A 14,983-nucleotide genomic window follows, 5' to 3' on the forward strand; every position below is an offset into this window, starting at 1 on the left:
GTTCGCTGTTCAGGGTGCCCCCTGTAACGGCTGGCTGCCTGACTTTGCCGGGAGCCTGAAACAGCGCCGGCCCCTGCCCCGTTCAGCTGTGCTTAGAAGCGTTGCCCAGCCAGCTCTACTGCTGCTACTTTAAAGGGCACCCCTGTGAAGCCGCTCACTGCGCAAGGCAGATCAGGCGCGGCAAGCCCGGCCCGGTGCGCCAGGGGCTGCACAGGCCGAGCGGGGGTGCCTGAAGGAGCAGGCGTGTCTGTGCGCACGGCGGCTGTGTGAGTGCGAGCACTCACACCACCAGGCCGGGTTGGCGGGGGCAGGCTGCTGGTGTCCCCGCTGCTCAGAGCTCAGCTTGCAAGCCTGCGGGGGGGGGGCCCTGTGGCTGGCTTCGGGGGCGTGCAATGCCCGGCCTGGCCGCTAGGGGCTGCTGGCCGTCAGGCCTTTGGCCGGCGCGTGCGCATTCGGCGCCTCCCGCCCACCGCGGCGGGGCTATGAAAATCGCGGCGGGCGGGCCCCTGACAGAGCCGCGTCCCCTCCGCTCGGCAGCCGCAGCCGCTGGAGGCGCCGCCCTCGCCATGGTGAGCGGCTCGGGCGGCGCGGCGGGGCCCGTGGGGGGAGTAAGGGGGCCGTGGGGGGCTGGAAGAGGAGTAAGGGGGGGGCTGTAGGGGGGGTCGGTGTCTGAGGGGAGTAAGGGGGGCTGTGGGGGGTCACAGGGGGCTCTAGGGGGAGTAAGGGGGGGCTGTAGGGGGTCGGTGTCTGAGGGGAGTAAGGGGGGCTGTGGGGGGTCGCGGGGGGCTGTAAGAGGGGCTGTGGGGGGGTCGTGGGGGGCTATAGAGGAGGTAAGGGGGGGCTGTAGGGGACTATGGGGGTTGTGGGGCAGTAGGGGTCGGTGTCTGAGGGGAGTAAGGGGGCTGTGGGGGTCGCGGGGGGCTCTAAGGGGAGTAAGGGGGGCTGTGGGGGGGTCGTGGGGGGCTATAGAGGAGGTAAGGGGGGGCTGTAGGGGACTATGGGGGTTGTGGGGCAGTAGGGGTCGGTGTCTGAGGGGAGTAAGGGGGCTGTGGGGGTCGCGGGGGGCTCTAAGGGGAGTAAGGGGGGCTGTGGGGGGGTCGTGGGGGGCTATAGAGGAGGTAAGGGGGGGCTGTAGGGGACTATGGGGGTTGTGGGGCAGTAGGGGTCGGTGTCTGAGGGGAGTAAGGGGGGCTATAGAGGAGGTAAGGGGGGCTGTAGGGGACTATGGGGGTTGTGGGGCAGTAGGGGTCGGTGTCTGAGAGGAGTAAGGGGGGCTGTGGGGGGTCGTGGGGGGCTCTAAGGGGAGTAAGGGGGGCTGTGGGGGGTCGCAGGGGGCTCTAGGGGGAGTAAGGGGGGCTGTAGGGGGTCGGTGTCTGAGGGGAGTAAGGGGGGCTGTGGGGGGTCGTGGGGGCTATAGAGGAGGTAAGGGGGGGCTGTAGGGGACTATGGGGGTTGTGGGGCAGTAGGGGGTCGGTGTCTGAAGGGGTCGTGGGGGCTATAGGGGAGTAAGGGGGGCTGTGGGGGGCTCTGGGGGAGTAAGGGGGACTGTGGGGGGTCATGGGGGCTATAGGGGGTAAGGGGCGCTGTAGGGAGATATGGGGACTGGAGGGGGTAGGTGTCTGTGGGGGCTGTGAGGGGCTATAGGGGAGGTAAGGGGCACCATGGGGGGTAGGTGCCTGGAGAGGTGGGGGGACTGTAGGGGGTAGGTGACTGAGAGGGGCAAGGGGGTGGTAAGGGGGGTTTTGTGGGGGGCTATAGGATCAGGTCAGGGGGCCATATGCTGTGGGGATTCAGGGATCACAGTGGGGGTGTGCGTGTGTGAAGTGTTTTGCTGGTGAATGGGACCCCCCGCTGAGGGGGGCTGAGCAGAGCACCCCCCACAGTGCCTCTCCCAGCCCCGGGGGCTTCTTGCCTGGGCTGGCATGTTATGGACCTTCTGCAAGGCTGGTGTAGCGTCTTGGGGTAGCAATAGGGTGAACCCCCCCCCCCGACCCTCCTAGCTGGGGGGCAGCCACTTCCTAGGAGCAGACAGGGGGGTTTCAGCCAGTCCCCCATAGGGCGCTAGTTTCTGGACTGTCCCATCTATTGCATACAGTGGGGTGGGGGTGTGTTTTGACCAGGTAGAAAGCGTGAAGAATCAGGACAGGGTCGTAGAGCAATAGGCACCTGTGTAAGACAAAGCCCCGCTCTCGGAATTGTTTCTATAAAAATCAGGACATCTGGACACCCTGGCTTTGGTGACCCCAGGCAGGGCTCGCAGGCTGTGGAAATTCAGGGGGATCCATGCAAGGTCCAGCCTGAATGCTTGCTATGCCTGCAGGAGAGCTTTTAAAACTTAAGAGAGTTAGAGCCAGCCCCCAAGGCGAGGACAGCACCACATCGTATGTCTGTAAATACAGGAAGAAAATAAAACCCACCCAGACATCTGAATTTCTCATGCAACCATCCGCCTGTATGAGAGATGCAGAGTCCCTGGGAGGTTTCGTTTCCTTTTGTCTTTATCAACAGCGTCTACAAATTCTGAGCTGTGTAGTGACTGTCTGAGCCAGGTTAATGCAGCCCCCGCTCCGAGCAGCTCGCTATCTTTGTAAAGTGCCAAACTGCATGCTAAACAGTCACGTTAAGATCGTCACAGCCTTCATCTTGGAGGCAGAGAGAGCCTGCTGGCGCTCCCCTGACAACGTAAGGTCTCCTCTTTTATTTGGGGCCCTGTGAACCTTCTATGTGTTGAGTGAGTGAGGGGTTAAATGTTGCTGAAATGCATTGCACAATGGCTGGTAGTGACGCAGGGAGGAAAAAGTTTTAAAGAGACTGTGAAGGAGGATCTGCTCCATAATTTGCAATCAAAACTATGCTGTAGCTGTGCGTAACTGGTGGCAGAATTTCCAAACTCATGTCTTCAGGTGCTTGGGGACGGGACTGGGTAGTGCTGTGAGAGGGATGGGGTGGCTGGGATGGGGGGATAGGACGGACAATCTGCGACAGATATTGGCCATGATCCTGCAGTTAAACTCCCCCAGGGCTCGGCTAGCATGTAAAGGTCTGCTCAGACAGAGCCACTTGTAGGATGAGTGCGACATTGGACAGTGCCAGTCTAGCTTAGAACCTTCTCCCCCGAAAAAAAAATTTCCTGCTGTTTTATCAAGATGTGCTCTGTACTAAAAGTGCATGTTCCCATTAGTCAGGATGAGAGGACTTGTATTCTCACTTAAATACAAACTCTGTGGGTGTAGGCAAGGAAAGAGGTGGCAGCCTATTACACGTTAAATGAACTTTTTGGAAACGTTCACATTTCCTGTTCAACAAACAAGCAAAATATAGATATTACTACACAGGGTCAGAATGATGTAGCTTTGAAAGGGTGCTGACTGACATTTTAAGTAGCTGATACTTGGTATAGCATACTACAGTGAAAAGAGAAAAACTCGGATCTTCAGAAGTATTTTAACAAGACTGTGAAAGGACCGGCTCACTAAACGACCAAGAGAGGGGATGTTTCTCCCTTGGAGCCCTTGTAAACCACTACAATCCCCCTTGCAGTGAGTGGCAGAAATTAAAGAAACGCATCCTAGGAACTCCATCAAGCATGTTGCTGGTCTGGCTAATTTGAACTGTTGTGTCTCCCTATGTTTGTGCTATAGGCAATGTCTGTCTGTCGCAAGTGTGGAGTGTTTGAAACGTTAGTTGGGGTTAGGAGTGCTGGGGAAAATAAACCTGAGCAAGTTTCCTGCACAGGCCATCTCTCCAATGAGACTATAAACGGAAGTTCAAATCTCACTTCCTGGAACCACCCCTCTTTGAATAGACAGGCAACTTTCTGCCACCTGCAGAAATGGGTATTGTGATTAAGAATAAGAAGAGAGCCTAGACTCTCTAACATAGCTCCAAACCCACTCCACAGATTGCATTGGAATTTAGTCTTTGTATAGTTCCCAAGATGTATTGTATGCATTACCGATGGAAAAAAGTCACGGTCTCTATTGCAAACTACTTAAAAACAACAGCAGAGGGTGGAATGCCAAGTGAGGTGATGTGAGTGGCAAGGTTTAACCGACGTCTTAATGCCACTCATTTTTCTAAATCCTTTGTTGGGCCACCAGTGCTTAGAGGTTCTCCTCCTAACCGCAGTGCCTGTGCCCTCTAGAAAAAACCTCACTAGTCATGTCCGATAGAAAACTGCTAACTGCTTTATCCCCTCACCCCCACCCCGCCCTTCTTAGCAGGGAGTAAAACACTGTTGCAAATCTTACCAGTGCCACTTAAAATTCATCCTCTTTCCTGGAAAGGAGACCAAATACTTGTTTCCATACAAATAGGAGCTTTGTAGGGACAACTGGGGGGAAGGGGAGAAATGACAGAGCTGGTGTTGAATTGAATAGATTGTTTAATCAGAAACTGGCCAACTGCTCCTTTAAGACTTATTTGTGTGGTACCATTGTCTGTCCATTTTGTATGTGGCCTGGTTTCATTAAAGAGCTTATTATTTAAAGCTGGCTGATAAACAATGGGTGCTGAGGGGGTTTTCTATTATTGTTCTGTTGTTTGCATTTTAAAAAGAATGCCTCCGTTACTGCTGGTCACCAACAGCTGGTTTCATCAAAATAGTTTGACTGCAAACCAGTCCCCATCCAAATACTAGATGCATGCCGCACTCAGATGCTCCCTTGTGGTTGTAGCTCTTACACAATCTGACTCTCACTTATTACCTGCATACTTGTTGAGGTTAAGTGGACCCTGTCAAGTCAAATCTGATCCAACAGTTAGATGTAGAAACAAGTTTTACAGCTCCCATTCAAACTACTTCCATGTGGACAAAGAGCCCAAGAGATGAAATGAGACACTAAGTACCTCTGTAATGAGTAAAAAGTACCATGTGCTTACCAAGAGGGAATATTAGCTCTGCCAAGCTCCCAAGAGAATTCCGGGTGGATCGTTTGCATTCTTCCAAACAAGGCCCAAGGCCACTTTTTAATATAAATGAGCTACTTTCTCTGGTAAGCACTCTGCATAAAATGTGCCAACAGTACACAATGGTCAGTTACAGGCCTACATTTTGAGTTCATCATCCTACTTTTTGTAGCTTCAGTTCAGTTTTAAAGGGATTTATATTTTAGTAAAAAGAACGAGGAGGACTTGTGGCATCTCAGAGATTAACAAATTTATTTGGGCATAAGCTTTCAGGGACTAAAACCCACTTCATCAGATGCATGCAGTGGAAAATACAGTAGGAAGATAGACACACACACAAACGTGAAAAAATGGGTGTTGCCATACCAATTCTAATCAATTAAGGTGAGCTATTATCAGCAAGAGAAAAAAAAACTTTCCTAGTGATAATTAGGGTGGCCCATTTCAAACAGTTGACAAGAAGGTGTGAGTAACAGTAGGAGGAAAATTAGCATGGGGAAATCGTTTTAGTACCACCCACAAACATGCTAGGCACTTCTTGGACATAAAAGAAGACACAGCTCTTGTCCCAAATTGCTTAAAAGTGATGAAAACCACATAAGAAGGGTGGAGAGAATGATACAAGCAAAATGTTAGTTTCCACAGACATACCTCCACTGTCTTTACCCCATGACAACTGGTGAGCAGAATCAAGCACTTTCCCTCTGCCACAGACCAAATAAATACTTGAATAGTACAAGATGATCCAAGCTTTGAGTCAGCAGTGTCACTTCTCTAGCATTTGGTCTCCACCCTTGTTTCTACTAATTAGTTGTAGTGAAACCACCATTGGTAAACCAAGCTGTTGCTCCATACCAGGTTAACCAATCTCAGTGGCCAGAATATGCCCAAGGCGAAAATTAAGAGGCTATTTAATGTTTACAAAAATCTTTGTCCCTGCTAGTACTAATGAAAATATGTGTCTTTAAAATACCCTTTTCCTTCAAATTCCAGCTTCTACTTGGTTCTATAGGGATTCCACAGTATATTGTCAAAGAAACTTGTGTGATGTCATAATGCCAAGTTTGTGATAATACATCACTGCAGGACCAAGTCCCACCCCAAAATGTCCTACCATTTCACAAAGGCCAGTGTTTAATTCTGATGTACTTTGAATTACTCCTACATGGAAAGATCCTAATCTAATTTCTTTCCAGAGTAACCACATCCCATTGTGAATCCTGCTTGCAGTGCAAAAAACTCCGACAGGCAGAATCATGCAAACAGCTGCCTCTTACGCTTTTCCAGAAGCGCCTGTTTCTGTAGAATCCAAGCGATTTCACTAGTTTTGGTTTCCCTTCAGCCCCACATAATGCCACTTGTGGGGCTTTAAATGTCTTTGCCACAAGTACAGCAACACAAAATTATTCTACCCTGCAGCAGTTAGTTGTCAATAAAGATCTTACCTCATTTCCAGGGGTGCCCTTCAGCACAGCATCCAAGAGGAAAGGGTCTTTTTGGCATGATGTGCAGCAGTAAGTACACACTCCTGCAGGCAGACTTCTCTCTAAGTGGTCTCTTACACACAACTGGAAAAATACCTGTAAAACGGGGGTTCTCAAACTGGGGGTCGTGAGGTTATTACATGGGGGGGGCGGTCACGAGCTGTCAACCTCCACCCCAAAACCCTCTTTCACCTCCAGCATTTATAATAGTGTTAAAAATATATAAAAAAGTGTTTTTAATGTATAGGGCGGGGGTTGCACTCAGAGGCTTGCTCTGTGAAAGGGGTCACCAGTATAAAAGTCTGAGAACGACTGCTGTAAAATATCAGACTTAAAAGCAAATCAAACTTTTTGTAGTCTCTGCATTTTAGTTTTTGTTCTTTAATTGAATCTTCCCAACATCAACAGCTGTCACAGTAGCATGAGCTTTCACTTCTCCTGTTCAGGCTATATTTAAGTTTCTGTGAGCAGTGTCTTTGAATAGAAGTTTCAATATGGTAACCTTACAGCTTTTTATTTTCATATGGACTGAATTGAGTTTGACCCATAAACTGGTGTCTGGTATGTTAGAATTCAAGGGGGGTAAACACTCTGTATAAGCATGGAGTTTGCAATGGTATAACCCTGCACAAGCCAGTTTGGAAACAGGTGTGAGCATCTAGCTAGTAAAAGGCATAATCCACAGAGAAATGAGCAGGCAGGGCTGGCCTACCCCTTTACATTTTAATTTTCTTCTAAATTCAGATTAAAAAGGTCACTTTGACCCATTAGGAGGGGAGCCAGCAGAAACATTTAAGGGTAAATCTGTGGTGTTCAGAGCACTGTAGGATGAGGTTTAATACTGATAATGGTGGCACAGACTTATGACAGAACAGTGTCATTTAAAACTATCAATGGACCATTTAATACATGTGAATAGCAAAAAAATTGCTTCTGTCTAGTAAGAACTCGAACAGTGATACATTGTTTAGTGTCAGAAAGATGGTATCTGTTTGGATTGTTACAGCAAAAAAATCATACAAATTAACTTCTTTAAACTTTCAGAACAGAGGCTTTACCCGGAAGAGCCATACATTCCTGCCTAAAATATTTAGAAAAATGTCTACTCAGTCATCGAAAGAGAGGCCTGAAAATCTGCAGTTTCCATTCTTTGACGACGATACTACCATTTCTACAGTCAAAGAATCTAAAACCCTTTTTATCATAAGAGGCCTGCCTGGCAGTGGGAAATCCACTCTTGCCCAGGCTATTCAAGACCAGTATAAGGATGCCTGCAAGATCGTTTCAGCAGATACGTATAAATTTATACCTGCAATAAGAAGCTCCATTCCTGAAGATTATTCAAAGTTGGATGAGGATTTAGTTGACTATTGCAAGCGAGACATCAGTGTTGTTGTTGTGGATGATACTCACCATGAACGGGAACGGCTAGACCAACTCTTTGATATTGCTGACAGATACCAGTATAAAGTCCTCTTTGTTGAGCCCAAAACACCTTGGAAGATGGATTGCTTGCAGCTTAAGGATAAGAATCAGTGGAAACTGTCTGTTGAAGATTTGAAGAAGATGAAACCAAGCTTGGAGAAGGATTTCCTACCTTTGTATTATGGATGGTTTTTGAGCAAAAAGAGTTCTGAGAACTTGAGGAAGACTGGGCAAGCCTTTTTAGATGAGCTTGGAAGTCTTAAAGTATTCAAAAAGGAGTCTAAGTACTGTACGTATATAAATGTTACCAAGCTTTTTATTTTACTAACCAGAGGGAAGGTTACCGCTTAGTAGACAACACAGGGAACAAACTTGCCCACTCAGCTTCCAAAGTAACACTTCCAGTTCAGTCTAAATTCTCCACAAGTTATATTTAAAGACACTGATTAGAACAACAAGGCGTTTTGTCCAAAAAGCAGAAGCAGCTTTAAATCATTTTTATGTAGGGAAGCACAACCTACTGCTTCTTTTAAATTTAAAAAGTTTTTGAAACATGATGTTTAGGGGATTTGCAATGGGATATAGAACCTTGAGCCTGCAGCCCACAGGGTTGAATCCAGCTTAGACTGGAAATAACCAAGCCATTCCCACCTGCTTTCTGTGATGCTCTATGTGAAGTAAGTTGGAGGAGAGAGGTCAAGGACCGAATAAAAATAGACTGAAACAGCATGTTGCCCCTAAAGTGATCCCTGCAATATCAAGGCCTAGGCAAACTAGCTAGCAGTGCAAGGAAGCTTGCATTGCTGGACTATACTAGTTGTGTGGATAAACAACACTTCATTTTCTCCTGCTGTCTAGCGCACTCGGCTCCAAATAAAATTAAACCTTAAGTATACCTCTTAAATGAGTATTTGCAGGGGAAGATGAATATTAATTTGTCAGTAGTAATATTGCTTGTCTACACTTGCAGTTCTTCCTGCCGAAGATCCCAAAGTAAAATTGGACCTGACCAGCTACTTTGCGAAAAGGCCACCCGGCGTATTGCACTGTACTACAAAATTTACTGACTTTGGAAAGGCTATGGGAGCTGATGAATATGCACAACAAGAAGTTAGTGTCTTGGGTTTGTTTGTTTTTTTTCTTCTTTCAAAAACATGTGTTCAAGTTGTGTGTTATGCCAACCTTTTACCCTGGTAGATTTGATGTGGCCATGCAGCTTTCTAAAACCTTAGCACAGCTGCAGATGTCCCCCTCACAACAGCACTTGTGAAGCTGGCTCACTTGACAGCCTGGTTAGTAGAGAAATAGTAAGACTGTTACTCCTCAGGACCGAGAAATAACATTGACAGGGAAATGCACTGAGGAAGTTTTCATCTCCAGACTAACTGCTGTTTCTTGTGGGGTTTTTCCTGTAAGTACTAGAGTTCTTCTCTCCTGGCTTGGTTTTGAGTCATCATGAGTTAAGGTATTGTCACTTCCATCTTTTGTACCAGATCTGATCAGCCTGAGGTTCCAATTAAAATACATAAATTAAGATGACCAAAAGGGGGAGTGACCTGTAACCATGATGTTGTTTTCATACCATATTGAGTGTTGGAGAAGGCCAGTGAAATCCCTAAGATTGTTGAGGAGAGCGGCTGTTCATGGTACACTTCGTAGCATATACATGGAATGTGTGAGAATTCCTCAAAGGAGATCAGTGAAGAATCTAACTGAAAAGGCAAAGAAGTAGATCTGGATGCGTAAACCTTTGAAGGGGCTTGGCAGGGCAAGGTTAATGTCACATTTAGAGTCAGTCAAAGTCCTATTCTGGATTCAAATCGTTTGGTCCTCTCTCCCCTTAGGTTGTGAAGGCTTCCTATGGAAAAGCCTTTACCTTGACTATCTCTGCGCTGTTCCTCACGACAAAAACGGCGGGTGCTCGTGTGGAACTGAGTGAGCAAGAACTGCTGCTGTGGCCGGGAGACGTGGACAAGGTATTGCCTACAGACAACCTGCCCAAAGGCAGCCGGGCTCACGTTACCCTTGGATGTGCCAGTGGCATAGAACCGGTCCAGACTGGAATTGACTTGCTGGAGTTTGTCAAGCTGGAAAAGGCAGGGAACAAAGGTGATGAAATTGAGGAAGTTGGTGGAGGGAAACTGCAGTACTTTGGCAATGGCATGTGGATGCTCCTACTTTCTAAAAAGATTGAAGTGAAGGCTATTTTCTCAGGTTACTACGGCAAGGGAAAGCTCGTGCCTACTCAGGGCAGTAACAAGCGAGGCTCTGCCTTTAATCCCTGCACTATCATCTAAGTGCTCCAGCTGTGCAGTGTGTTTGGGTTTTTTTTTTTAAGACCATAACTTGGGTAACCTTTATAAAATTGTAAAAAGAAAGTTCTACGTGTACTAAAGTAGCCCTTTTGCAAACTCTAGTATGAAGTGTCTCTCCTGGGACAATGTATTGGCCCTCAGGAAGGAAATTGGTGACCTGAGTGTAAAGGAAAACGAAGTGGCTAAAAACAACTATTTCTGATAATTAAGTAGACCAAATAGGATCTTTTAAATAACTGAAGTGCTGAATGACTTTTTAAAATGATAGATATTTGTAGAGAGGTCTCACTCCTCGTTTTGTTCCTCAGAGGATCATTCCTGATAGTTCACGTTTTGTAATTTCCCTATGAACCTCAATTGTTCGAAGATGTGACCATAATAACTGATTTAGACAGTGGTGGACCAAAGTTTTTAAGCTACTTTTCATTCTGTGAAGCCAAGTGAGTTGAAGCTGAAAGTTCAACCCAGCTTTAAGTTGGTACAGTCCCCCACAGGCGGATGGAACATCCTGCCTTTGGTAGCAGATGATTAAAACCACTAGGATTAGGTATGTACTATGGGGAGTACAAGAATCTTCATTCAGAAGGGTCAAACTATTGCATCCCCATAGCTAGCAGTGTGTGGCCTACCCTAACTTCATGTGCTACCAGAATGCTTTGAAGACTTCCTTGGGTGTGAGAGAAAGGAGAAGTGCATTGGTGGGTGGGAGAAGGATCTACTTCCAGTTTAAAATTGAAGCTCTGTTAAATGGAACTACTCTGGGTAAGATCATGAACAGAATTTAAATATCAGGAAAAACTTCCTAGAAGTGAGATCTGCTCGGTCTTCTAGTGAAAATGGCAGGCGCCACCATCACATGAGACATCTAAACGGAGACTGGACAAAGCTCTACTATATGTATATTGTAGGGAACAATCCTGCCCTGGCAGGGGATGGAATAGATTAACGAATAGGTCTTTTCCATCTCTAACTCCTGATCCTATACACTAAAATCATGTCTGAAGTACTAAATTGTACTTCATGCAAAACAGGTTTTCCTGCTTTGGATTCAAAGTCTAATTCTTTTGAATGTTAAGATTAGCATGGAAGTACATGAAGCTAACATGTTACTTAGGAAGTAAATAATGGTGGCATTGTAATTTATGCCTAACTTAACCTGCTCAAATCTACATTTTTCCAGCTGGTTGTCTAATGTTCAAACATTTTAGTTATTACACTTTTTAATTATAGTTGAAACTTATTTCTGCTCATGTGAACATAGTGAGATGCTGCTTGCCTACTGATCAGATATTTGCTGTCATTACCTTCCTGTAACATTTGGCTGAACTAATCAGGTCAGACCAAGCAGTTTAAACTCATGTTATGGCTCAATGTCCCATGAACTGTAAAGTGTATTAAAATAAATCCAGTATTAATGTGTGTTTACTGTCTGACATGCACATGCAGGGTTCACAGCAGTAAAGGATCTGTCGCCATGACACCACAACCTTAACTGTGTTCAGCAGCTGGGTGTGGGCAGGGTCACTTACGAAGCAAGCTTGCAAAACCCAAATTCATGTGGGGGGAGTTTCTTTGGGTTCCCTTCTCTGAACATCTAAAACAAAACTGAGGGAAGCTTTAGGCCTCACCTGGTGGAATATAAAATTCTGCAATTTGGTGAGTTTATTGGTGAAAGCAATAAACACCGCCCTCCTGCTCTCAAAGTGAGAACACGGACAACAGTTCACTTTACTCCACTTCTGAGCGAGTCACACTGTTTCCCTTCACTTCAGCAGAGAAACTCAACCATAGCCTGACAAGAGCTCCAGTGTGCTCCATAGGGGAAGCCCAGAAAAAAAGGTGACCATTAAGTGTTCAGCTAGAGCAGGCCCAATTTATGTACATCTTTATAGCCATTTTGGGGAACATGCCTTTTCCTTAATGGCATCTACCCCCCAAGTCTTCCTCCCAGTTTGTATGCTGAAAACCCTTGACAGGAAGTTCTCACAACAGGGTGCCCAACTTTAAAACGTGGGGTAGCTGAAGAGCCTGGCTGTTTGCCTGGTCAAGAACAGTCACACGCTCATCATTTAAGTGTTTATTAGTTTGTACATCATATACAGTTTATAATAAACCAATTGCATATGGTTTTGCTTCAGTCTGATTGAGATTCTGCATATAAACACATCATATGAATTATGCCTAATGAAGTAAACAACAAATATTCACATTTTTTACCCTTCACATCCTAGAAAGGTAAAGGGCCCACAGAGGGACAGTGTTTATACCAGTATGAAGCCTGCCTTGAAGAGGGTTGGGCGTTTAGGAAAGCTATCTAGAATACAGATTGCTTCATGCAATAACCTTTCCTCTCAATGGAAAGGTTAAATCTTTACACTGAGGTAAACATACAGAATCTATTCCTTAAATTCAGTTAAATACTACAGCATGGGGGCTAATGTCCTCTCTGAGTGGCTTCACATCAGCGTATCCACTATTGTCTCTAGTTCTCTTTACAATAAAGACCAGTTTGGTTAAACACTGATCACTGGAAAGAAACCACAGCAAAGTGGCTCTCAATCCTCATTCTAGCTGGATGCCAAAGTGCTCTGGGCACTTACATTGGTTCATGAAGGTCTTAATTATGTTGCCCCCAAAGTCTTTGCAAATTCACTAATGCAATTATTTACAAAACAGTTAAAGCCTGTAGCTTCAATAAAAATCCATCCTTGGAGCAAAACTCCAAGTGTACTGATAAAGAGCACTACCCCTTACACAGCATAGTCAGCCCACAGAAAGAGGGGGCTCGAAGCAGCTTCATGTTCTTTAAAACTCATTTTTTGGAGTTCAGGTTGTGGCTATACCTGAATAGGATTTGAACCCAACACTAATATCACCTCTTGCAGGAGATGCTGCCAATAGACCTGTTATTCTTGGAAGTAAAGCCAGTGCTGAGAAAGGGGAAGAAGGAATATACCTGGGTTTGCCCGTCTAAATGTAGCTCTGCCTTTAGACCATAGACATTACACACACAAGCATCTCCAAACACCACATGGAGCGTCTCCTGCTTTCATTTTGAATGGACTTGGGCTTGACCACCTGAGACTAACCCAACTGCAGCTCAGACACTTTGTATTCTGGTCACAAGGAGGGACAGCACAAGAGCACTACGGGGAAAGTAAAACGCTTAACAGTTCTCTTATTTCAACAAATGGTTTTTAGAATAACTGAGGTTAGTTGGACTTTATACCAGTAGGTATGTTTGTGGTTGGGCTTTTAAAAAGCAGATACGTCTCTGTAGTTTGTCTCTTAAGGTCCATGATCTCAAGTGACCATGCCACTCACTTAACTCAGCTCTCAGTGTATTTTGTCATATCTGCTGACTTTAGAGGAATAACTCTTTATTCCTTTTCCTACCACAGTCACTGCCTGCAGCTGTGGGAAAGAAAGGTTCTGTTTTGGCTCATGCCCACTCCAGAGGATTGTTAATTGGTTCCAATAGCAGAATGCGGAGTGGTGATTTAAAAGCCACTCAAGTTCCAGATTCCAGGCTAAGGGAAAGGCCGCTGCTTACTTGTAGAAATAAGCCAGGCTGCTCCGGAAGTAAAGCAACGTTCCTATGCAGGGAACTGCAGGGAGGCATTTTTAGTCACTTTTCAGAATAAAAACAGATTAAGGCTCTTCCTGTTATGCCACAAATACACTGTTAGTAATTTACCGTTGTCGAGACCGACTTAAAAAAATAAGACACTCGTGTTTCATTAAGAGTAGGACCTTTGAGTGTCAGTCTCCTCCCATGGAAAATAAAGTTTGTATTCCACAGGCGAGTCAGAAAAGGAAGAGTGCAGCTCTAAATAAGGTCTAATTAATCTATTTCCCCACTCTGCATGTTACGGGAATTACTGCCCACATCAGCTTTGTCCTCCACCACAGACAGAAAGCTTGAACATACTGTCAGGATAAGAGACCTGCTACTTACAATGGCAAATTCCTACATCCTGTAGCTCTTAACAAGCCAGAGGGAAGACACGAGAACAGATGTAGCCATCAGACAAATGGCATCAAGGCTCCCTGTTGGCTACTTATGAAATACCATCGATAAAATCAGTCGTGCTCAGTAACTGTGAAGTGTGAATGCAATGTTTTAAACCACACACACACATATATATCTAGGCAGATATGGTCTGAAAGAAACAGTTCCACTTGTCCAGACGACTATGCTAACACAAGAGGGAGGCTGCAATTTTAACATACATATGCCACAATGCTCATTTGCTACTGTCCTGAGATAGCAGTGTATCCATTAGGGTTATAATGCACTCTGCAAAGTGAATGTATGTTCGCATTCACTTTTAGTCACACAACAGTGCTTTTTAAAAAAGCCTTGGCACTCACCATATTAATATTTAACTACATAAATCATGCAATCATGTACAGTTTATATAAATATCTGCTGTGTATATGTCCCCTCTTTACCCCGAAAGAATGGTCTTTTTTAAAAGTGGGGAGCAGGGAAGTTGACCAACACTTAACTAACAAAGAATGTCGACAAAATGCAAGAAATGTCTCTCTACTCTGCTAATAGCATCTGAGACGCTTCCAAACTGCAGCTGTGAATAAAATGCCAGATGATACATTTGTGAATCCAGAACGTCCCACCAAAGTGATGTCATGTAAACTTGGATTTGCAAGAGAACCATAAGAACCAAAGCAAGTTTCAAAATTCAGACCAATTTTTATGCCCCAAAACATTTAACCGAAGGGAGCTGATAAGATTCTAGCACCTTATTCTGCTCTCACTTACGCCAGAGTCACAAGGTTAAGTCCATCAAGTTACACGGGTGTGAGGGGGAAGAAGAAAGGCTGTGGGGG

The 14,983-nt window shown here is 45.6% G+C and overlaps 1 protein-coding gene across 4 annotated transcripts; it reads left to right on the forward strand.

The window, feature by feature from the left end:
- Positions 1 to 463: 463 nt before the first annotated feature.
- Positions 464 to 11,551, forward strand: CNP (2',3'-cyclic nucleotide 3' phosphodiesterase). Of its 4 annotated transcripts, none has more exons than XM_073326317.2 (5): positions 492 to 569; positions 2,509 to 2,682; positions 7,437 to 8,106; positions 8,788 to 8,927; positions 9,662 to 11,551. In XM_073326317.2, the coding sequence occupies exons 2-5, from the start codon at positions 2,554 to 2,556 to the stop codon at positions 10,112 to 10,114; spliced, it is 1,392 nt and encodes a 463-aa protein (XP_073182418.2). In that variant the 5' UTR covers positions 492 to 569; positions 2,509 to 2,553; the 3' UTR covers positions 10,115 to 11,551. The 4 variants fall into 4 exon arrangements, with proteins under 4 accessions (XP_073182417.1, XP_073182419.1, XP_073182418.2 ...); XM_078850770.1 differs by having other exon boundaries at positions 7,442 to 8,106; XM_073326316.2 differs by lacking the exon at positions 2,509 to 2,682 and having other exon boundaries at positions 464 to 569.
- Positions 11,552 to 14,983: the final 3,432 nt, after the last annotated feature.

The sequence above is a fragment of the Lepidochelys kempii genome, chromosome 27 (genome assembly GCF_965140285.1).
Source record: "Lepidochelys kempii isolate rLepKem1 chromosome 27, rLepKem1.hap1, whole genome shotgun sequence".
NCBI classification, from domain to species: Eukaryota; Metazoa; Chordata; order Testudines; family Cheloniidae; genus Lepidochelys; species Lepidochelys kempii.

Bases quoted from the DNA above. Each gene is read 5' to 3' on its own strand.
- CNP (XM_073326317.2), top strand. From the start codon at position 2,554: ATGCAGCCCCCGCTCCGAGCAGCTCGCTATCTTTGTAAAGTGCCAAAC. The intron at 2,683-7,436 runs GTAAGGTCTCCT...TTAAACTTTCAG, and splicing joins GCTGGCGCTCCCCTGACAAC to AACAGAGGCTTTACCCGGAA. The intron at 8,107-8,787 runs GTACGTATATAA...CTACACTTGCAG, and splicing joins CAAAAAGGAGTCTAAGTACT to TTCTTCCTGCCGAAGATCCC.